This window comes from Falco biarmicus, chromosome 7 (genome assembly GCF_023638135.1).
Source record: "Falco biarmicus isolate bFalBia1 chromosome 7, bFalBia1.pri, whole genome shotgun sequence".
Lineage (NCBI taxonomy): Eukaryota > Metazoa > Chordata > Aves > Falconiformes > Falconidae > Falco > Falco biarmicus.
Window position 1 is genome coordinate 59,638,577 of NC_079294.1, and position 22,806 is coordinate 59,661,382.

Consider the following 22,806-nt stretch of genomic DNA (forward strand, 5'->3'; position numbering starts at 1 on the left):
GCTCCATTCAAGATGGATTTCTGCAAATACTGCTGTAAGCACTAGGACACTCATTGTTCCAGAGTGATATAGGCTTGCAACCCAGAACTATGCAAAAATACCTTATTCTGAGAAATTGGATGCTCAAACGTACAGAGTGGCTACCCCGCAGCGTGCATCTGTGCCTTCTTCACAGAAAGATGACAGGATCTAGTTTTTGAGGCTCTTGTTTTCTAATGGGGGAAAAAAAAGAAAACAACAAATAAAATGGAGCAACATACTTGAGCAGCAAGGGTGGGCACATCCAGGCCCAGCTCAAATCTCACATAAAGATCTGAGCCTCCAACTGTACATACAGCATCACAGAGGTAAATATCTCTGGAACTGAGCCTCAGTCAGTGGAAGCTGCTTCAGCTTTCCAGACTGACCCTGAAAAGCTCAAAAAATAATGGTACTACTATTCTGAAGTGAGGTTGCTTCCTTCAACATCTGTGGAGAATATGTGATACAGGCTGCTATAAGCATCACACATATTTAAAACTAACAGGAGATGTTGAGGCTTGGTCCAGCCACATTGTGGTCATTAGGAGGAGGGAGCTACACAAATGCTTCATGAGATACATATGCTGTACTAGGGGTACTAACGGCTTAGCCTATTCTGATAAATCTCCCATTCTGTCCAGATTTTTGAGAAAAAACAAAAAACCCTTTCCAAAATACAAAGTATAAATAGGGCCCGAAATATCTGTCTTGTAGCACAGTTCTCAATGATATTTGCCTTCTGTTTAGCTGATGGCATTTAAACTAATCTCTACCCTTGCCTACTGCACGAAGAAAAGAAAAAAACCCACCCTTCAATAAAATATCTGACAAGATTTATTACTTTATTTCTAATAGCTCGTTAAAATAATGACACTTCCTTATTATAGAATAAGTTAGCACCATTGTCAAAACAGTGCTCTCTACAGATGGAATGTGTTGTCAGAATTATTTTGTAAAAAATAAAAATGAAGAGTAGTATTTTTTTCAATCACAAAAGCCTACTTTTCTGAATCAACCAGAGGCATTATTATTTGTTTTTATTAACACATACAAAATTATTAGGGTATACAAATGTGTTTCCTTTTTGGACACAGTGAAAGTTGAATTAACGGGCATTACAGCATTCGTTTACATCACACTGTTTCAAAAAAAACCACCGTTTATGATTAAACAAATAGGGTTTTAAATCTATCTACCTATATAAAAAAGAGCTTGAAATAGCTGGATAACAAATCATTGATTTATACTATCAAAAGGCTGGGAGCAATTGTGTTTCCTATGATTGTGTCCTTAGCTTTCAAACCATGATTTCCACTGATATGAGTTCCCATTCAAAAAACACAACCAAACACACCCCACCCAACTCCCCCCAAAATAACACAGAACACCAACCCTCCTCCAAACACAAAAACTCAAAGCAATGGCACAACTTTCCTCAGGCTAATATTTTTTCCTGACAGCTTCAAGCACAAATGGATTATTTTAAATATCACATAAACCTACTGTAAATTAAAAAAATAGAAGATTACTTTTCACAATGCATGGAAACCATTTCTAGTGAGCACAAACATTTACAACTGTGTCATGTTTTTTCCTTGCATAACCCATACTCACACACAAACCAGTTTTCAAAAGAATTAGCGAAATATTCAGTCCACTTTTGTTTCTTTTATACAATATGAAATGGTTACAATACCATAGTATTTTTTAGAATAAGTTAAACATCAAGACATATGGCAATAGCATTGTACTATTATTTCTACATACATATGAAATCCAGAAATTTGGTCTATTTTTATTCAGTCACAAAAAATGAAAAAAGACTAAAATCCAGTTATACTGGAACACTAGACTAGTTCTAGAAACCACAAATACTGTAAGCGCTTTGGTATAATATGTACAGATTGTGCTGTCGATATCATGCTTGCATACTAGAATTGATCAACAGATTTCAACTGGTGAATTAAAGTAAAAAATAAAAGGTACTGTAAGACTTGCTTTCTTAGTTCTTTTTCTTTTTGGAAATGATTCAGTCAAAGAAGATGCACCACAAGCACACACAGAGCATTTGTATGATGTGACTACAAATTAAATATTAAAGTGTTTTTTAAATACAATGCAAGAACAGTCTTCTTAAGTGCATAGAACATAATGCAGAATACTGTTAATTACAGGGACAAGTACAAAGATATTAAACATTTTAAGATACCGGACAATGTTCTCATAAAAAAAAAAAAAGAGGTGTGAATGAGAATAAGCATTCTTCTATTGTTACAAAGATCAATGTGTTTTTTCCCCCACCAGTAAGAGAAACAATAACTGCTGAATCATGAAAGATACCTACTGCATCCATTTTATCGCTGTCTCTCAAAGGCTTAGAATTGCTCCTTCAGACTCTTAAGCAGTTTGGGTATTTGGTTGGGGTTTTTTTTCCCCCCATTTTTCTTTTTTCCCATTTTTAACAAAAACTTTTATTTTCCTGAAAGTGGAACTCAGAAAGTGCATATTAAATTAAAGGATTTACTTCCCCCCCCCCATTTTATGGATGCATTTGCTGTGCTTTAGAAGTTTTAGCTTAACCTATTCATTCTTTCTATCACTACAATTTATCAGAATGTCTCAGATTTATTCAGGCAACCCTCCCAAGTTAGGGAGCCCCTCCTTTTGCAAAGCAAATGGTATTAAATTCCAAGAAAGCCAAAATACTGCAATTTTTACTCAAGTGAAATGTCAATTTAAAGAGTAAGGACTGCAGGATTTTCAGAAGATTTGGACTGTATGCAAAGTCTTCCAAAATTTGTATTTTATCTTTTGGATTTTGGGATATAGTAAACTGCAAATATTATGTTCAACTAATACTGCAAGTCAGCTTCAGACTGTGTTCAGACTATGGCCTCAGGAACGAAATGGTAGCCCCAAAACTCTCAATGCAACCAGAGGAAACTCACCCCAACCCTTACTAATTTCTTACACGACACAACAACTCATTTAACATGTAAACACAAGGGATGATGGTTCTCATTTGAAGCTCCTATTGTTGGCAAGTAATACTTCACAGGTATCAGAAATACTTTAGTTAATGTCTCCCTATTTCCCCCATTTCTAAGATGCTTTCATTTCCTTACAGAAGCTTTAGCTATTTAACAACAAATCAAACAATTGCACAAAAACTACAGCACCAAGCTTTGCTAAATGAAACTGCTGGCGAGCACACACAGGAGAAAAGAATGTGACGGTGGTTGTTGAGTGGGCTAGAAGTCAAATGAGTTTAAATAAAACTAATGTTAACACATTCCTTAATTGAAATGATTAATTCTTAGCAGAAATAAATTAAGATCAGCATGATCTTACTGTAGGCTAGTTGGTGACGCAGCCAGACTTTTGTGCAGATTAGGGTTTTGACTGTGCCTGTTCCGACTGCGAACAGATGAAAACATTGTGTTGCAACCCGGGACTTTACATTTGTGGAGCTGGCGGAGATGCACAGTTTTGTAATGGGCCCTGAAAGTTCCTTTATTACTGTAAGTTTTTTGACATATATGACAAGTTATTGGCAAACTGGAAGGTAAATTTGTAAAGTTTTGATTAGCTTTCTCAATTAAAGTACAGTCTTGGTAGAGTTCATCATTGGGCATTAGGCTGGGTCCTTCACAGCTTTCATCACTATCATCCAAGGGCATGGTGCATATTTCACTTCCTCCGTCAGAATCCCAAGAAGAATGAGCACTGCTCTCAGATTTAATGCTGGAAGTAGTGCTTAGATCCAGAACAGCTCCATCATTCAATGGATCGTATCCATAACTCTCAGAACAGGGTTCTCTAATTTTGCTCATTGGAAAAACGAAGCTGCCTGTTCTGTTCATTCCTTTGAAGATTACAGAAGTATGTCCAACATGTTGTTTTAAAGACACATCTTGGCAAAACTCCTTAGCCATGTCTTTCAAGAGGTATGTTGCATTGAAATGGTTGTTGAATTCCAGTGTATCTTTAGTCAGAAGCTTATGATGAAGATTTAGGTTTGAACTATGTCTAGAAGAACAAAGACAAGCTTAGCAAGAAAGTGTTTTGCCCCACTTAACAGCTGTTTCATAATGATCATTAACAAAGAAAAAACCCCAATATTTAGTAGCATGCATGCACTGTATACTTCTAATTTGACCCACTGCCACACAGAGTGCACATGGATGATTCACACGTGACTGGATATCTGAACTTGCTGGCACTGGCATACACCAGAAATAACTCTACAGAAATCAATGTTTCAGATTTTCTCCTGCATTGTGGATAGCTGTCTGCTCCACTAGATCAAGTGCTGGGCCTAAAAGAGTTGGGGGACAGACTGAAAACCTGTATATTGAACTGAGATCAGAGAATGGACTGAGCAGGGGAAGAAAAAAAGATCCTTTCCCAATGGACAAAACAGGAAAGGAGTGACACCTGAGTCTGCAAAAAATATTGATCTTAAGTACTGTAACTGTGTGCCGGGATACAGCTGTACGTATCAGTACAGAGCTTTTCCTTGGAGAAAGGAATATTGCATTTTATGCAACTTGCAGGTTTTGAATGGGCATCTCCAGATCCATTTTAAAACCACCAAAAGATATAAAATCACTGCTCCTCATTGAATAATATCAATCAGCTTACTGGGAAGAAGTTCTAGGCCCTGGCTAGAAGATTCGGTTTATTTCAAGACAGGGAAAACATTAATTTTTCCCCTTGCCATCATGCTTTAATCAAACCATGAACTGTTCAAAAGGGCACAGAAATATTTTACACTTGCAGTCACAGCACTCTATGTTAAAGTCTAGAAACTTCTGCAAAGTTGTTGCAAATAAATAATGTATTCCACAAAGCTCATGAACTTTCTTGTGGGTTGACTTTTTTTTTTTTTTTAAATAAACCATCTTCCAAAAGCACCTATGTTAAAACTGAACTGAATACATTGGTGTGGGAAGGAATTTGTGGCATGTGAATGCAAATCTTACTGCTGGCCTTCTTTCCTGTGGCCCATATCACAATTACAGTGGAGAGGAATTCACATCTGGGAAGACGCAGGCAGCAGATCAGGGTATGAAGCCCTGCCAGCAGCAGACGAATCTGTGCATCTCAGATGCAGCAGCCAGTCCTCAGAGACTCATCCTCTCTCTGGACTGCATCAGCTGGCTCCAGGACTCCTAGCAGATTACAGACAATCTAAACCTTGTGTCACCCTGAACTACTATCCAGGCACGCTTCCTGCAGCCAAAAGCTGCTGCAACACTGTTACAGGGGAGTTAGAAAACCTAACAACACTTCGTCACGCTTTCACAGGTTTGTTATCCATCACTTATCAATTCAGATGCATAACTGATGGTCAATGATAAAGCTTCAGTTCTTGTTTCTCAGCCTATGCGCATAACAGGCTGAAATAAAATGATTTACAGCAACACAATACTGCAGCTAACAGTAAACTGAATCAAGCTCATGATACAGTTTAGGAATCAGTACACAATCTCACCAAAAAGCACTACCAATGCGGATGTACACCAGATAACATTACTCAGTGCTACTTGAACTAATGCTACTTTTGTACTGACACAGAGTAATCTCGCTTTTCTTATGAGCTTTTCCCCACCAGTCTGTTCTGTCAAAATCCTTGAGTGAAGCAAGGACAAGAGCAAGTGAAGATTTCCTGAACTGATCTCATTGCTTTTTCATTGAAGAACACTGTATACATTAAAATACACATGAAAGTACATATTAAACATGTAAGTCCACACATGCATCTACTGGAACATTGCTGAATTCATACCCTTGTGGCTTTCCCTTTACGTTCTAAAGTATTCTTTCAACTATTGCAGGCTTTATCAGTTATGAAATTTTCATGGCTTTATTTAATACCTTGTAGTCTAGTGGAAAGGAAATGTTTCTTTCAATGGATTTTCATTTCATGAATGTTCTGATAAGTTATCGTACCTGTTATACGAGGATACACAGAAAATCTTTGCAGGCTCCATTCCTCAAACACTCATTTTAATTTCAAATTAGGCTCCATTGTGATGGTAAAATAAATACAATTTTGTTTATAATTTTCTTACCTGTCTCGACTTCTACGAGAAGGGAAAGCAGCATTACAGCCCTCAACTGTGCAAATATGCATTTCTTTGAGATGTACATTTTTAAAATGCATTTTTACACTGTAAGGGTTTTTAAAAGTCTTCTTACAGATGTCACAATGAAAGCGGCTTTCTTCCTTCTGAATCCCTAGTGCATGTTGACTGACATGATCCATATCTTTAGAGTCTTCAAAACAAGGAATGGCAGCACCCCTGTTTGACAAAGTGCTGAAAAAGCCCCCGGTCAGCAAGTGGTGTTGCAATTCAGGGCAGTCATTTTTAGGAATCCTGCGCTTTGACTGCTCTTTAATATACATGGGGGGTTCAGTCACTGGTTTTATAACATCATTGTGGTGGTGTTTTGGATCTTCATATATAATCTCATGGGAAACTATTTTTAGTGGTTGATTTTCTTCTGGTTTAACCTCTTTCTCACAGTGATGCAATTCATTCTCAGAGATATCCTTGATGTATTTGTTATTTGGCGTAAAGACAGATTCAAAATACTTTGGGCCCTCTACCCCAGAGACAGATTTCCATGAATTACCTGAATGGGGGTGCTTTTCCACCCTGTCGGTCACCCGCTTCTCTATCTTATGCTCACAGGTCTCAAGCTCTCCATCGCTTACCACTTGCAGACGTGTATCATCTTCAGAACTGGCAATATCACTGCTTTCATTAGGTGCCTCAACAGCTTCTTTCTCTATCTTAATAGGCATGCTTGATTTACGAGATTTCTTCTTGGGTAGCATGTCAAATGGCAATTCATTTGAAACAAGCTGCTCTGGTATTGAGGAAGAAACAAGAGGCAGAGAAGGAAGAGTACCTGGAGTATTAGCAAGCTCAGCTGGTGTGACTGGACTTCGATAAAAAGGAAGAACAGGCTGTACCGTCTTCAGGTTTGGAAAGAGGACACCGTTCTGTCCAATACTGGGAAATCCAGCCTGACCCTTTGAATCTGTACAAGAGTTGGCATAGCTAGTAATAGTTCTGCTATCTGGAGTTAAAATTGTAAATTCTGTCCTTTTACTATCTCCAGGTCCAGCAATGGTCAAACCATTTCTTAGATCTTTATCCCTGTTATTTCTATTCATTGGCATATGGAGTCTGGGGTTAGGATTTGCACTATGACGATTTCGACTACGCAAAGAGCTAAATACCATATTGCAGCCCTCAATTGTGCATTTGTGCTTTATCTTCAGATGAACAGCATTGTAATGTATCTTCAAAGTACCTTTGTCATAAAATGTCTTTTCACAAGCAGTGCAGAAAACACGCCCTTTCCTTGGCCCGGCGCCATTTTTTTCCACAGATTTAATTTTGTTTTCTGGAGATAGTGCTGTCATTTCAAGCTTTGCTGCTGTATTATGTGAACTGGAATCACTTAAAAGGGCATCATCTTCTGTTTTAGTGGTGATATCTGGACCATTTATGCTCCTCTCATTTTCAAGTTGAAATGGCGCAGAACTAGAAGTTAAGAAGCTGCTTTCAGAAAATGGTATCTGAACATCTTGTTTAGTTTCATTGCTATGGTCTTGACCTTGCTCAATCAAATGTCTTTCTGGTGGTGAACCTATCAAAGGTGGAGGCACTGGGCTGAAAAACTGAAACGGCAGCATGAAAGCCATGTTATTTACAATATTCTCAAAGGGATGAATGTTGGTGGGACTCATTTTGTCCAAGGAAGCAGAAAAATTAGGACTGTGTTGATTGCAGCTCTCAATGAATGCCCTAATATCCAAATTGGCAGTCGGTGGTGGTATTATAATCGATTGCCCTTCTTTCTCTTGAATTGCCATTAACTCTACAATGGACTTAGTTTCTCCAAAACGAAGAAACTGCTGCAAAGTAGCCAGTTCTTCTTCAGTGGTCATTATGCTCCAGTGATCCAGCACCTTTCCCGAAGCATCCTAAAGCCAAAAATATTTAAATGAATCGGACATTAGTTAAGGCAAACAAAAAAACCCTCCCCCCAAATCTCACATTTTTTTAGGGACTAAAAAGTCTTCTCTAGTGAAATGATAACATCATTCTATTTAGCGAGAGATTAATGCAATCTGGTGGTACTTTCTTCCAAATTTTACCACATTGGTGATATAATTTCTTTCTGAACGGACGGTAATACTTTCCAATAAACTATTTTTTCCCACAAAAATTAAGATGCATCATTTGAACAACAGTTAGTATCATGTAAGTACAGACAGCAGAGATGAAGCAATCAGACCAAGATTTAGCTCCTCATTTAAGTCAAGTATTCTTTCATTGCAAGTTTAATAATCTTCCAAGCAACTAAGATCAGAGAACAAATGAACCTGTATTGATCTATTGCCAGTGTTCACAGAGCACAGCTGTAATTACACTAGAGTGTTGGAGTTCTTTCAAACTCTAGCTATGCCTAACTTTTCCCAATAACTACAATAAATATTTTATCACAGAACATGTATTTGATGGCCTACTGAGATTTTTCACAGTGCATGTAAGAGTTTCTAAGATGATGAAGAACGTAACATTATAAATTTTTCATGTGGTAGAGGTTCAAGGTAATTGATTCCATATTTTTAATCCTAACACTAAAAAGCAAGATTATCAAGAACATTAAATATTGATTCGTGTCATAATGTAAGATCATAATGTTACTTTACATAAAAGGTAAATTCCACAGTGGCAAAGACTAACATCAATGTAAGCACATAGGGCCAAATTCATCCTTGATGTAGCTCCAGTAAGGTCAGCAGCACTACACGAGAGATGGATATTGTCCCTGGTGTTTAAAGTGATGGTGAGTTTATTTGTCAATGTATTATTCTGCTGTATAAAAGTAAACTCACTGTTCAAGTAATACTAGAGTAAATTCTGAAGCCTTTACTTTGATACATTCCCAGTAATTTGTTCTTTTTATCTTGGCTTACTTTTGTTGATAGATTTGAGCAAAGTAGGAAGATTTCAGTTAAGCCTGCCTAAGAGGAAAACAACGACCAAAAATCCACACTTTCTTTTCTGGCACTGAGCTTGTACAAGTCTATTACTGCCTATCAGATGTACCACACTGTTAATGCATTGTGAACCACTGATAAGACTGAGCTAGAAAACATTATGAAATACTACTTAGCTATCATATTTATATAAAAAAGCCCCTCTAAATACCTGTAGCACATATCCACGTATATAATCCTGTAGTGTCCAATCCAGAGCATGCAGAATCTGTATCACCTCTTCCTGCTTCAGAACACTGAAAAGCCGATCTAGCAGAATTTTAAGGCGCACGGGAATGGCTTGGGTTCCATACAACATGAGGCTACTGATATCAAACACAACATTGGATTGAACTATTTCTACCTGGCTTGATGGGTAGAGGTTGGGAATCCTTAATTTGCTCAGAGCTGAAAATAAAATCACAAAATATAAATAAACTTGAGTCACAAGAGGCAGATAAGATTGAATGTAACTCATATTGGAGGTGTGTGTGGGGATGAGGGGTGACATCAAATGCATGCTTTAGTGAGGAAGATCCTAAAAGGTTTTATATAGATCGTAAGAACAAATATTACCATGTGCTACCCATCCATGCCGGCATTGGTCACATTGTCGCTGATTTATTTTCCCAGGTTTGAAACACTGACAACTACAGTTCACCAGAGTGCATCGGATAGCCTGGAAATCAATAGAAAGGATAATAGGTAATATATAAGCACCATCTAGAGCATGCAGATTATACATATACAATACACCCATAAAATCCATATGAATGGACAGAGTTAACATAGCAGCACATACCTACCAACATGCATATAGATCATCCAGGCAAAACCTGAGTTTTGCAAGACCACCTCTGCTTTAAAGAGAATCGGTCACCAGCTAGAGCACTGGAATATTATGGAGGCAAAATATTTAATAACATACAAAGCAACACTTCTGTGAATTTATTTAGGTTGAAGTGCATTTATAACAATACAGAAGTGTTGTTTCGCATTCATCTAAGCTATGATCTTCATGTAAGATCACTTTGTTCAGGAAGGTTTGAAAACAAAGACATACAGATGAAAGTCCCGCTCTCTTCAAGTTTTGCTGGAGCTCCATGCTGCAGTATAGGAAGTTCTAACAAGCAATATGTTAGCTCTGCATAGATGCCATCCCTTACGTACAGCAGCATCCACATAGAATATATGTAACCTGTCAAAGATACCGGAGTTCACTAACACTTCTCAGTAACAAAGCTCACCAAAAAGTACTCCAACGCCTCAAAGACTATAGCAGTCACATTTTGTAAGGGAAATGTTTGAAAGATAATAGGCCAAACAGAGCACAGAAACAGACAGCAACCAGTTGCACAGTTCAATTTGTGCATTACTTTACTCTCACCAAGGTCATCTATAATGCAAATCAAATTAGTATTCAGATGTTCCTGATCAACAGGGTGATATGAACTTGCTTCCTGGAATATATGCTTCCTTCTGTATGTGCCCATCTGCTGCAGAAGGCAGGCAGACAACTCTGAGGTCCTAGTTAAAGCTCCGTAGGGGTTGCTATAGAGCAAAACATTTGTAAGCTTCTGTATTGCTTAGATCTGATACTAGGAATAGTTCCTGCACAAATGGAATATTTATTAAAGAAGGAAAAGTGAAGAAATTAACATGTAGGAGGTCTGCACTGGAATACAAAAAAAAAAAAGTTAGATTATGAAGTTGTAATATGACTGCATTTTTCTGTTTTTAAACCAAAACTTTTCACATTTTAAAGTACAGAGAGGCAAGTATGAAGTAAGGCAAAGGTATGCCCACTATGGGCTGCTACTCCTGCTCCTAGGGTCTTATGCAAAACGGCAACTTCCACTACTTATTAACAGCCATAGAAAAGAAAGACAAGACTCAAAGGAAAAAGTAATGTCTTTTCAGGCATGCCCCCATTGGCACTTTTGGGAAACATACAAAGCAGCAAGTTTTTGGACCACCAGGCTAAGAAAGATTGATGCAGGAAATGTTTTAAATGAAAAGGACATGAGAGAAAGGTAATTTAACTTAGATTTGCAACAGGCATTTCTTTAGGCTTGAAGATTTTGACTGACTTGGGGCAGAAGAGGACACTACATAAAACAGTCTACTGTGAACAAGAATATGCAGGACATTTGGGTGCCTAGTGCTTTACATGATTGGATTTGGACTGAGATTTTAAAATCTCAGCAGCTGGCTTACCAAGGAGTTAGCTTACATGTACATCTCCAAACTGCAGTGACTTGATTCTGAGATTCATCGTTATTTGAAGGATCAGAACAAGCGGCAACAAGGCTACTGAAATCTCTGAATCACTCTGCCTTTAGTTTTTTAAAGGAGCCATTACAAAATACTGAATTCTTGAGAAAAGCTCTGTGCTCCCCATAAAGTCGTAAAATACACATCAGTACCCTACGCAGTCTGAATTACTTCACTTTAATGGATGATATATTTTCACTTAGATGCTAAAATACTTTCATATAACAATAAAAAGCCACAAATTTCTTATGGAAAAGTTGGACAAAAAGGTTATAGGTGGCTGCTAATTCAGTTCTACCAAACAATAGCAAATAATATGATATCAAACAATAATACATTTCAAGCCTTCTACCTCTGTACATATATAACATTTTCTAACTTGCACAGACTGAGCCCCTTCCATAGGCAACTGTGCTAGGTTTGGTAAGCATTCCATGAATGCATCTTTTGCAGTCCCTCCAGACAAAATTACAAGAGTACTTCCTTTTTCTGCAAGAAGTAACAGAAATATTCACAATGAAAAAAGCTGTCATGATGATAAGTTAATTAAGATTTCAAAATTTTTTTCATTCCTTTTCCTTTGGACCTGTTCCACAAACCACTGACCCTTTTTCTATTTTTTCTTCTTAATTTGTGTACTTAGACAAGAAAGATATACCGCACAAGATCACAAGATCTTGCATTTCATAGCTTTGTGTAAGATCTTTCCTCTATATGCTACATCTTTTATTTTGTTTTCCTGTATATGTGTAGAAGACTGCACATGCAAAACCCAGAAAAAGTAAAAGGAAGACATTTTGTTTTACATATATGAAAGTGGTTATTAAAAAAAAAAAAAAAAGAGTCCAGCTCCCCTTTTATTCTAAATATGGAATTGATCCCCGCTCAAGTCAATACATTGCTGCTTCTGGACATCCAGTCTTAGATGTAGTTAGGTTGCATACTGCTAACATATCAAAGGTACACCCTCAAATCAGGGATCTGTTGCTGACTTAAAAAATTACTTGTAAGAATCCCTGAGAAGAAAGAAGCGTGATTTTCAGATTGGTATAATTTCCCTTCATTTGTGCTTGTCAGATTCTGTCTCCTAAAACTTTTCTAGCAACATTTGTGTTAATATAGTCACAGAGAGTATATAACATGGCAAAATTGACTTTTAAATCATCAGTGACTCACAATTTTAAATCTCCATTCATTGTTCGACTTAAAAAAGCACTTGTAAAAGAGGCACTTTGATTATCTCCCAAATTAACTTATATCACTTTAATGAAGAGAAATTTAGCAAAACTTCATGAGATTAATACACTTGCCTTTTGCCTGTTAATCCTACTATCCTTAATACGCCTATTCTAAGGTACTGTAATTACATCAAGTCATTTAATGAGCATTATTTTCCCAACAAGTGAAATGTACACACAGTTTCATTCTACAGAACAAAGGAATAACTTTCTAGATTGCATATATGTAAAGCTTAAAAATCGCAATTAAAGGATTGGAAATGCAGATGGAAATTAAAGTGGAAATTCTTTTAAGTGCAATACTTTCATTCAGGTCGATTTTTTAGTTTCATTTTCCAGAAACTTAAGGCAAATATTTAAAAATAAATCTTATGCTATCATCAAGGATCTTGTTACTGCTTTCCAGTCACTCTTTTCCTCACAAATGGATCTTTCCAAATCCATTATCAGAAACACTTCATTTTTAAAAAAATAGAGTTGAAAATTCTGATCAAAATTTTCTGTGGTTTTAGCAGCATGGCTGTGGGAATCTGAACATCAGATTTTTAATACAAATGATTCCTCATGAGGAGAGACAGATTAACCATTAAACTGGCTACTGAAAAACATTTAACTACTAATCACTGAAAAAGAAATCTTAATATCTGTTGCCTGAAAGTCATGACTGCTGACATCTTTTTTGCCAGATATTGATGTGGCTTCGATTATGCTTTAAAAGTTACTCAACATTTCTTTACAACTCACTTGCAGCCTTCACAGCTAAACAAAAATACAAGCTAACGGAACAAATTCATTTTGATTCTGAGTTTATAATCAGGCTTCGTTTTATAAAGCAAGTTTGAGATCATCTGTGGTCTCCTGAAGTCTTTTGGGACCTATGTTCACTCGCAACATACTAACAGCAGGTGTAAAAAAATGCAGCAAGAGAAGGGCAGTATGACTGTACCAAATTTCATTCACTGTGTAAGTGTGTTCTGGTTTGACAGCACTTTGGCTTGGGAAATAAAAAGTCAGCAAATACTGAAGACCCTGTCAGGACCGAATTAGAGATCTCTGCTCACGCTAGAAAGTCAGTCTGACTCTCTGCATGTAGTGAGAGCTCCAAGTGCAGACTCCAGTAAAATGGAAAAGCAAGTCCCAGATTATCCTGGTAGTATTCAATGTCAGTAATGCACAGGACAGCACCCTTGCTTGTTTCTGGCATCCAAGAAAAACCTTTGTCTTCTTTGCATAAAGCTACCCTCACTTAGAAACTGCTTTTTTTAAGCTGCTGCCATCACATGAAGAGCATGAGAGCTTTGCTGCTCTGCTATAAGGATTGCTGACAAAATGGTGTTGTTGATGTTGTGTTACAGGAACATCTTCTGAAAGCAGGGGTTACAAATTCCTATCAGTTTAAAACATAAGTTTGAAGAAGAAATAGGAGTTACATGAAAGAAATGTGTGTGAGAAACTTTCATTAGGTGAGATACAGCAGGTATCGCTTTTCATGTCCTTTACTGAGGTATTCAATCCATGAGGCCATGTCTCCTATCCCAGAAAAAGTAACCCTCTGAGAAAGGAAAGAAGTGGGACAGGTCCCATTTCTGCAGAATAAACTTGCAGTGGCTCCACAGTGAGAACACTTGTGGAAGAAGAGACAAACTTTATAAGGGGGGAAGAAGATCAATTAGTAAAGCATTAGAATTTTTCTTATCTCTCAATCAGCTAAAACATGAAAGCCTTTTTACTTCTTAGAGTACAGGTAACAATTTTCTCACATATTAAGAATAATCCATGGAAATTAAGCTCTCTTTTTGGATTGTAGAAACAAAATTAAGCATGGTACATATGTCTGGTTATTAGGAAATATTTTCTTGCTTACACCTTGTAAAAGATTTGCAAAAGGAGTAAAAGGATGGATACATTTACCATCTCTTAATTTAGAAGTACAGTCAACAGCTAAATCAAAGGCCAAATGCAAATCCACATGCATCTTTTAGTAAAGAAAACAGTAACTATACATGAGTGTGAAGTTGCCTTCCTGTCCAATTTGTTTTCTTTCCTGTTTTTACTGTTATCCACCAAGTTTCTTGTGGTTGCAAAGTTTAAATAAGTCTTCCCTTTTCATCACCCAGTTACATTTGATTAGTTCAGCATTTGAATCCTTCGAGCAACCACTGAAAGCAGAGACAAATTTAAAAAACCTTATCTTGAGCATCTTCTTCAATGCTGTACTTTTCCACATATTATAATGAGAAAAGCTTTGCTCTGTCCATTTTTTGTCAGGCAACTTTTGCCGCTTCCCCTAGGGATATATTCCACTGATAAATTATACCAACTGTCAGTTTTTTCATGTTTTAAAACAAATTTTCAATTTACATTTTGTCCACCTTTCTTTCACTGTATCACAACCCAGCTGTGCTTATCTGTATGAAACTAATAATATCTGGTTTCATCTATCCCACATGTCTTTGTATCCATTCTGTCCACTCTATAGTACATATTTAGCCCTTGTGCATGTTCTTCCTAAACACAGTTTCAGGTTTTGATACTCTGTTGAGCTCCCTGCGGTTTACTGGAACTAAAATATATCCCAGTGTATTTCAAGTACAATCACAAATGGTGTTGGGCTGCTCCAGATGGTGCAAATATTTGTTGAAGACCTAGCCCAACAATTAAGCCTAAACTACATGTTGATATTCTATCTGTTAGAGTTTAGATTAAGCATCTTACATCTCTGTTGTTCCTTGGAAGTTTCAACGTATTCCAAGTTTAGCAAGGCTATGAATCCCACCTGCCTGTAGAGAACATTAGGAGGGCCCCTGCAGCATCTTCAGGGAAAAGCTCTGGGCCATCTTCTTCCCGACATGCTCACCTCAAAGAGGAAATGGGTTGCCTGGAGGATGGACAGAATATGGAAATCCTTCGCTGCCTGTAAGTAGAGCTGGGAGGACACACAGGGAACGGGGAAAAGGGGGACCCTCACCAAGTAATAGTGCACTGAAATGCACTGAAACATACTGCAAGTACTGGTCTTGTGTGATGGCAGGGCCAATTTGAGAGTTACTCTGCATAAAGTAGACTTGGCCCATGCTGCAACCCGAACATGTTCAGCTCAGTATTGTGGTGTTTTCTTCTGTCATGTGTTTAAGGTTCTCAGTTATGGCTGTGGTTAAAGCTATACTGGTAAGTTACATGTCACCAATAGTATACATACACTGCCCGCCTTTAACAGCTTCAGCCCTTGAAACAAAGGGATTTCCACTCCTGTACATTTATGCCTTCTCAAGGGCATTTGGTTGTTGCAAGTTCTGCTGTTTCTATACTGAAGTTTAAAAATCTTGAAGACTAAAATAATTACATAAAATTATTAGAACAAGGAAAAGGTCCTTATAAGATTTCTAATTGCAACGGGCTGAATGTTGCACACATTTCCAATGTTACCTCACAAAAAAATGTTTCTTACAAAGTAACAGTTGCTGTTAATACTGTTATTTAATAAACATAATAAGTAACAAGTATCTTCCATAAGAAGCAAACAAGTCTTACAGTTTGTTATATCCAGACAAGAGTCTGGTATCTTCCATGTTTTGAGCTTTTAATTAAATAGAGAAAAGTTGCACATGGATGTGAGAGAGTAAACAGCACTGACCAAGAGCTCCAACCTTCTCCATTACAGACATATTTAAAATGCTAGCGCCCTAGATGATTCATTTGACAAACTGCTTATTAACAAAATAATTTAGCAAAATTCTTGCCTCCTGCTTAAGAGACCAGCTAGGAGAGAGATGGGAAAGATGGAGATGAGCCACAACTTGCCTTTTACAGTGCCACTGAACACAAAGTTACACTCACAACTCAGTTCCTAAATCCACAACTGCTCCTCAGTAACTAGGCTGGTTTTCATACACATTGATCGTGTACACACCTACCAAGCTGAGGAGGTGCAAGAACCTTTGAAAAACTCAGACACAAAGCTTTTGTTTCAGAGGCCAAACATGAATTTAGGAGTTGAACTTAACACCTACTGTGCTGAAAATTTTGGCTGGTGCTGATACCACTCAACTCCCACTTACCCCTTCTCTGTGGGGAAAATATGTTGTGATTTTTACTCCTAAAAGAACACAAAGGCCACAAGTTGAATACATTTTCTAGATAAGACCACAGAATACATCCCATTAATTATCTGGATCCTTATGTATATATTCATATTGTTTATTTGGGCTCAGATACCAAAACCTGACCTCCTTTTAAACAGCCACAGCCTAAGAATACACGTAAACAGAGTATTTACAACCCAGATCCTGCAGCATGTTGCATTGCCCCATTATCCTCTCCCTCAGTGGGGCTGAACAAAGCCAGTTTTGGCCTGGGATTTGACTGGATCTCCCTCTTGTGGGTGCAGTCGAGCATCTTGAGCTGAAAATGCTTATTTTTCCTTGCAATAACTGACTAAAGCACCCCGCAAAATAGCCAAAAAAATGAAGGAGGGAAGTAAAAAAGCTCGGTAAGATTTGAAATTAGGTAATACCTTCACACAACAGCAACACCGCATCAAATCAACCATAGTTGTGGATTTAAAAGACAGTTTTAGCTGGCTACTGAATTGCGGGCCACAAGGTCCTCGTCACCACTTTGTTAACAAGTTTTTTGAACTGTGAACAGTTCTAAGAGCGAGGAGCGGAGATAAGAGACTAAGCTAAATACAGACTCACAACCCTACAGCCAATTTGGGCTCAGCGGCAGCTTTCACGGCTAACAGAGAGGAGCTCTGGGCAGTCTCGGGCAACGCAGCTGGGCGAGGAAGCCAAAGGCAGCCATTTCTGAGAAAGGCAGCATGCTATAAGGCCAAACTTTAATCACAGCGTAACTTGTGGGATGAAAATCACTCCTCATGCATGTCACTTACCCTAAAGGGCCCCTTAGGGCAGCTCTTATTAATGGCACTGTCAAAATAATTATAAAGAGAAAAGAATGTGCGTGTGCGTGTGAGCACACACACTCAGACTGCTACTCTTCAAACAAAAAGCACTGGACAGTAAAACTTAATTTTGCTGTTCAGCAACGTGCTTGTAGATACATTGGCTTATGCTGCAATTTATCTTACTTGTTAACAACAGGTGTGTGCTGACAGACAGCTTGGTCAAGCCCAGGAACATATTTAGATCCTCTTTTATTGTTTGGTTTGGAAAAGCAAATAAACAAGAAATACAAACTGAGGAATGAAAAATGTCACATAATATTATTATCTTACAGTTGTTGTTTACTTTTGATTCTGAAACAGACTACAATGCTACAGTTCCCATGGCATACCTTCCCTAGCCTGCATGGGTCAGGAGCACTTCGCTGAGTATTAAGTAGTGCCTACCACAAGATATTGAAGTAAATTCCCTTTTTAATAAATTTACAGGAAAAATCTCTCTTATTAGTGCATTTCAAAAATGAGTAACATATTGCTCCATACTGTGAGAAAAATTGGTCAGGCTTTAGGGGTAAAGGTAAGTCACCGAATAGAAATGGCATGAAATTTCTTATGATAAAGCACTAGATGCTATTTAATCCAGCAAATAAATTGCACATGTACTATTTACCCATATTGACATGTATGCATATCATATTAAATGCTGAAACTTACAGACCTATCCATGAACCAAAGTTTAATTAAATATTTAATTCCAAGCCCTACATTAGCAAGAAATAAATGTTATAAACACAAAATCACAAGTATCAGAGAAATGAAGAATATTAGTATAAATCAACTGCAAGCCCTTTAAAATATGTCTTTAACTCTTTACCTAGTTTATAAAATATTATATGGGCGCAATGTGGGTGAGTTAATGTTTCAGACAATCCTAACTTTTTCAGGTCCTCATACCACTGCTTAAGTCTCAAAGCCATAAAATATGCATGCCTAAATTTTTTTCTTTTTTCATGTCACAGAGCGAAGACATAGATTAAAGGATAAAAGAAAAAATAAAAGTTCTCTGAAATATTTAATGTTACACAATTTCATTTAATGCAACTTCATAAGTTTTAAACCCAAACAGTATTTGTACATATACACATGATACTATCTATGGTGCTACAGTTATGCAATATTTTATGCAACAGTGTAGCTCCATTGGTTATTTCACAATTTAAAACTTAGAATTCCTTTTTATTGAACACAGGTGAGGAAATTTTTAAGTGGCTTTCAGACAGAAATTGGCTATTTTCAAATGAAAAAAAATATGCATTTCTCACTGATAATCAGCTATGTTTGAAATTTGAATTCAAAAGTTTGCTCTTTTTTTTTTTTTTTTTTTGCTATTTGTTTAAAGAAACTATTTTACCATGGTTTTAAAGTGTGGAATGAAAATATCATTATTCTTTATTCTAAAATGACTGAAGTCTGAAATTGTCACTTTTCCTCATTCCCTTAATAATTTTATTTTTTAGCCTGAATATTGAAATTTCAGTCCCTAAGCAGAACTTTTAGATAGCAACTAGCAACAAAATAATAAGAAATAAAAACTAAAAAGAAGAAAGGTGATGACAATTGCTGTAAAACTTCAGCTGTAGCATCTGCTAGGATCAAAACGGCTGGCTGCCCAGCACATAGGAACTGTAAGAGTTCCTGCACCACTGAAGCCAGGAAGGGCAGGGGATGACCCAGAGGGCCAAAACTTTTTTCTTCCCTGCATTTGGTGGATGTTTTGCTGAAATAATGAATTCAAGATCCATACCTGAATTTTAGCTTAAATCTGCATGAAAAATGTTTTAATAAATGCCAAATCATACAAAAAGTGCTCTTAAAACATGCATATGTAGCAAGACTTGTAATCTAAGATAAAACGAGAACTTTTCTGTTCTTATCAGAGGTCTATTTAATATTATTGTAATGAAGTCTTTATTACTGAAAACAAAATAAATCGCTGGCTTGTTTGATTGGAAATGGAATGACATGCTTAATGTTGTATGAACAGATTTTTTAACAATATCATGAACAGACACAGAAGCTGGAAGTCAAGAAACTCGGTATCAAAAGGCCAAACCTTACTGCAGCCTAAGTAGGCAGAATTTCATCTTGGCTATAGTAAAAGCCCATGAAATGGCCCAACACTTGTAATAATTTTTCCTGTTTCTGGGACTACTTAGCTCTCCTTCAGGTTTGGATATATTTGCAGATACTGTAAGTTTTACAGTTCTGAATAGGTTGTAGATGGTTTGGTAGTTCAAAGAATAAACAGAACAATTACTTTTTAAAAATCAATCAAGCAAAAATCCATATATATTAAGAGGAACAAAAATATATTTTCCATAACATAAGATTAGTTACTTTTTAAATGTTCACTTATTATTAAAATAAAAGCTGATTAAGCTGCAAACTACTAAAAACTTGAGTTTATTTCAAACAGAAATGCACAATTATACTGATTATAAGGAAAACTTACTGGCATTATAAACATAATGATAAATAAATCTAAGGGATAACACGATACTTTCTTTGAAAGTCCATATTTTTTCCCTTTTCTGTAAAAGAAGCAATTAGAAAGGTATTCTTCAATGTATATTGTTCTAATCACTAGAACAAAGAAAACCAACGGCCACTGTTGTTAGTAGTTAAAAATAATGCTAGTCCTACTTTGCACCATGACCTGAAGTGGAGTGAGGCTCCCCACCTCCCACTCCTCCAGCACTAAGAGCTAAGCCACAATTTCAGTATTTTAAAACCAAAGTACAGAAACAGAGACTTGTCTAACATAACGCTTGCATATTTTTTCAGCAAACTGCAGCAAACAGAACTGTATTTTCCAAAAGGATGTTAAAAATAGAAGCATATGATCTTTTCCCACCTAGAATTGTATCCTTACAATTAAAGACTATTAGCTGGCATCCCTTTTAACCGTCAAACTCAGACAGTGGCAGTTCTATAGCCACAAAGAGCAGCAGTAAATGAGAAGAACATGTTACTACACTGCATTTGAGAAAGTTTGGCTCCAAGCTATGCACTGATTAATATCAGATCTCCTTCTTTACTTGCCTCTTGACAATCTTGTCACATCTGGCTGACAAATCCTTACAAGCTTATCCAAACCAAGGCAGCCCAGATCATGCTCCGGGAGTAGCTTGAAGGAAACGGCAACACCAGCCATGCACTGATGTGCCATCATGAAACTAATGAAGCTGACTTCACTTGCAGACTGCAGGAACACGAAGAAACACAACATGCCTCAAGGTTTTGCAACATAACGCAGAGTTAGCTCACCAAAAGATAAGACAAACAATCAGCTCCTAGGTTCAAGAAGCCAAGTAGTTACATGAATTACAAAAAATTATATAGAAATCGCTTGAACAACAATCTCAACTAAATGAGCACAATAAACTCCAACTTCAGATCAGCTGTGGAAATTGACTGCTAAATGCCTTTCAAACAATGGTTTGTTTTAAATTAAAACATAACCAGTTTATTTCATTTTTTCTCTCCCACATCCCCAAAATATCAAACTGTTGCCTGCCTCACAGGTTATTCAACTGAAAAATATTCAAAAAAAAAAGAGATGGGGGGAAGAAAAAAAAAAGAGAGGGAAAAAAAATAAGTAGTGTCACTTTTTATCCATAGGATTTTACAGAAGGATAAACCACAGCCTGTGTATATCAGTAGTCCTCCCCTGGGTTAGCGATCTGCCCTCTCCTCATTTTTAAACTCAGGATTCGTTACACAGAGGACTAGAAGTATTTGGCTAATTAATAAATCAGAAAGTAAAATGCTCTGTCTTAAACACAACTAACAAAACCTCATTATGTATGAGCTGACAATTAAACCATGTTTATTTTTTGCTATGTGTTGAAAAAAACAATCAAAATAAATCAAAGTGTCTTTTATTCTGATGCATTTAACCTCTTAATTAGCGCAATATATTTTAAGAAACTGACTGACTCTCCCCATACACAGACAGACAGACTCATTCTCTCCCCCCTGCTCCACCCCCTACCCCCTACCCCCCCCCCCAAATACGAACAGACTGATCCTAAGAAAAGAATTACCGGCCTTATTTTCTGGAAGCTAAATAGTCAACAATAAATTGTATATAAAGGACAAACATTAGACTCCACTTTAGTGGTAATTTCTAAAGAACTTCGTAGTGAAATTACATTGTTGTCTGCTCTCCAGTGCATTTATACGTCACGATAATGATAATGTATCTGCTTAAAGCACTTGACTCAGAACACATCTGAGTCACAAATCATAGAATTTATTGCTATTAATGTATATTGAGGACTTGTACAATTAAACATTGTCAAGTATTTATGATTTGCATGCTACTACTTCGATTGGAAAACAATTACACAAGTGATGGCTCTGCTTATTATAATCAGCCTGCAATTCTGCATTACTTACTGTAGAACAGAAAAGTCATTCAGTTGTTAGTGCACAGCAGAAAGAAAAACAGGATTTTTTACATAAACTAGTTTTCTACTTTCAGAGTATCTTTTTGTGATTAAGAAAAGGAGAGTACAGCTCCCTACAGCTCTCATCTCCATTGTTCATTACCCAAAACAACACCATCGCAAGATTTTTTATATCTCCACAGTGCATAACCACAAATAAAAGTTGCACAGTAAAAATACACATTCATATAGAACTGCAAAGAACTTTCCTTACCTCAGACATTCTTACTGTGCTTATGTTTCCAGAGCTATAAAACAGTTTCCCATTCCCTCAGTGAGTTGTACAAAGAAGTACTGGAAACACTCCTGCCTGTACAAGTACTAAGGCAGAACCATCACACGCCTCTTTACTCTTGTCTGACTCTGAGCACCTCAAGGTCTGATGTATGCTCAGGCTGTGCACAGGGGAGTGAAATAAGATCCTCCCCCTTGGTGTTCTCCAGACCTACAGTACGAAGTTGTGTCTGCCTCTCACCTCTGCAGCCAGCTCTCACCTCGCTGCCCCGGAGTGGTGTGCTCCAGCGTGCTCCTCCAGTCGCAGGGCAGTCCCCTCACAGCTGGCTTGAAGAGGGCATGACACTCATCTTTCACAGAGATTTGATCAAAAGGAGTCACGGAGGCTTGAGGCGCTCCTAATGCAGTGCGAGGAGATTCTACCTCTGCTCTGGCAGCCTAAGTAATGCATTAAATCAATGCAGCTGACCTAAGGCCTATTACAGTTTTTTTTTTTTTCTTCTTCTCAGACTGTACAACTATCTGCAAATAAGCTATGAGGTACTTATTAAAATTACT

The 22,806-nt window shown here is 37.2% G+C and overlaps 1 protein-coding gene across 1 annotated transcript; it reads right to left on the bottom strand.

Moving 5' to 3' along the window:
• Positions 1–1,023: 1,023 nt before the first annotated feature.
• BNC1 (basonuclin 1) lies at positions 1,024–22,375 on the bottom strand. Its single transcript, XM_056347781.1, has 5 exons — positions 22,229–22,375; positions 9,665–9,767; positions 9,261–9,496; positions 6,099–8,026; positions 1,024–4,050 (listed from the first exon to the last, which is right to left on the bottom strand). The coding sequence occupies exons 1-5, from the start codon at positions 22,235–22,237 to the stop codon at positions 3,369–3,371; spliced, it is 2,958 nt and encodes a 985-aa protein (XP_056203756.1). The 5' UTR covers positions 22,238–22,375; the 3' UTR covers positions 1,024–3,368.
• Positions 22,376–22,806: the final 431 nt, after the last annotated feature.

What these genes read in the sequence shown, in the direction of transcription:
- BNC1 (XM_056347781.1), bottom strand. An exon ending in TACGTGGATATGTGCTACAG is followed by an intron (nt 8,027 to 9,260) that starts GTATTTAGAGGG and finishes TTTTGGCTTTAG; the next exon opens with GATGCTTCGGGAAAGGTGCT. An exon ending in TCTCGTAGAAGTCGAGACAG is followed by an intron (nt 4,051 to 6,098) that starts GTAAGAAAATTA and finishes TTGTTCTTCTAG; the next exon opens with ACATAGTTCAAACCTAAATC.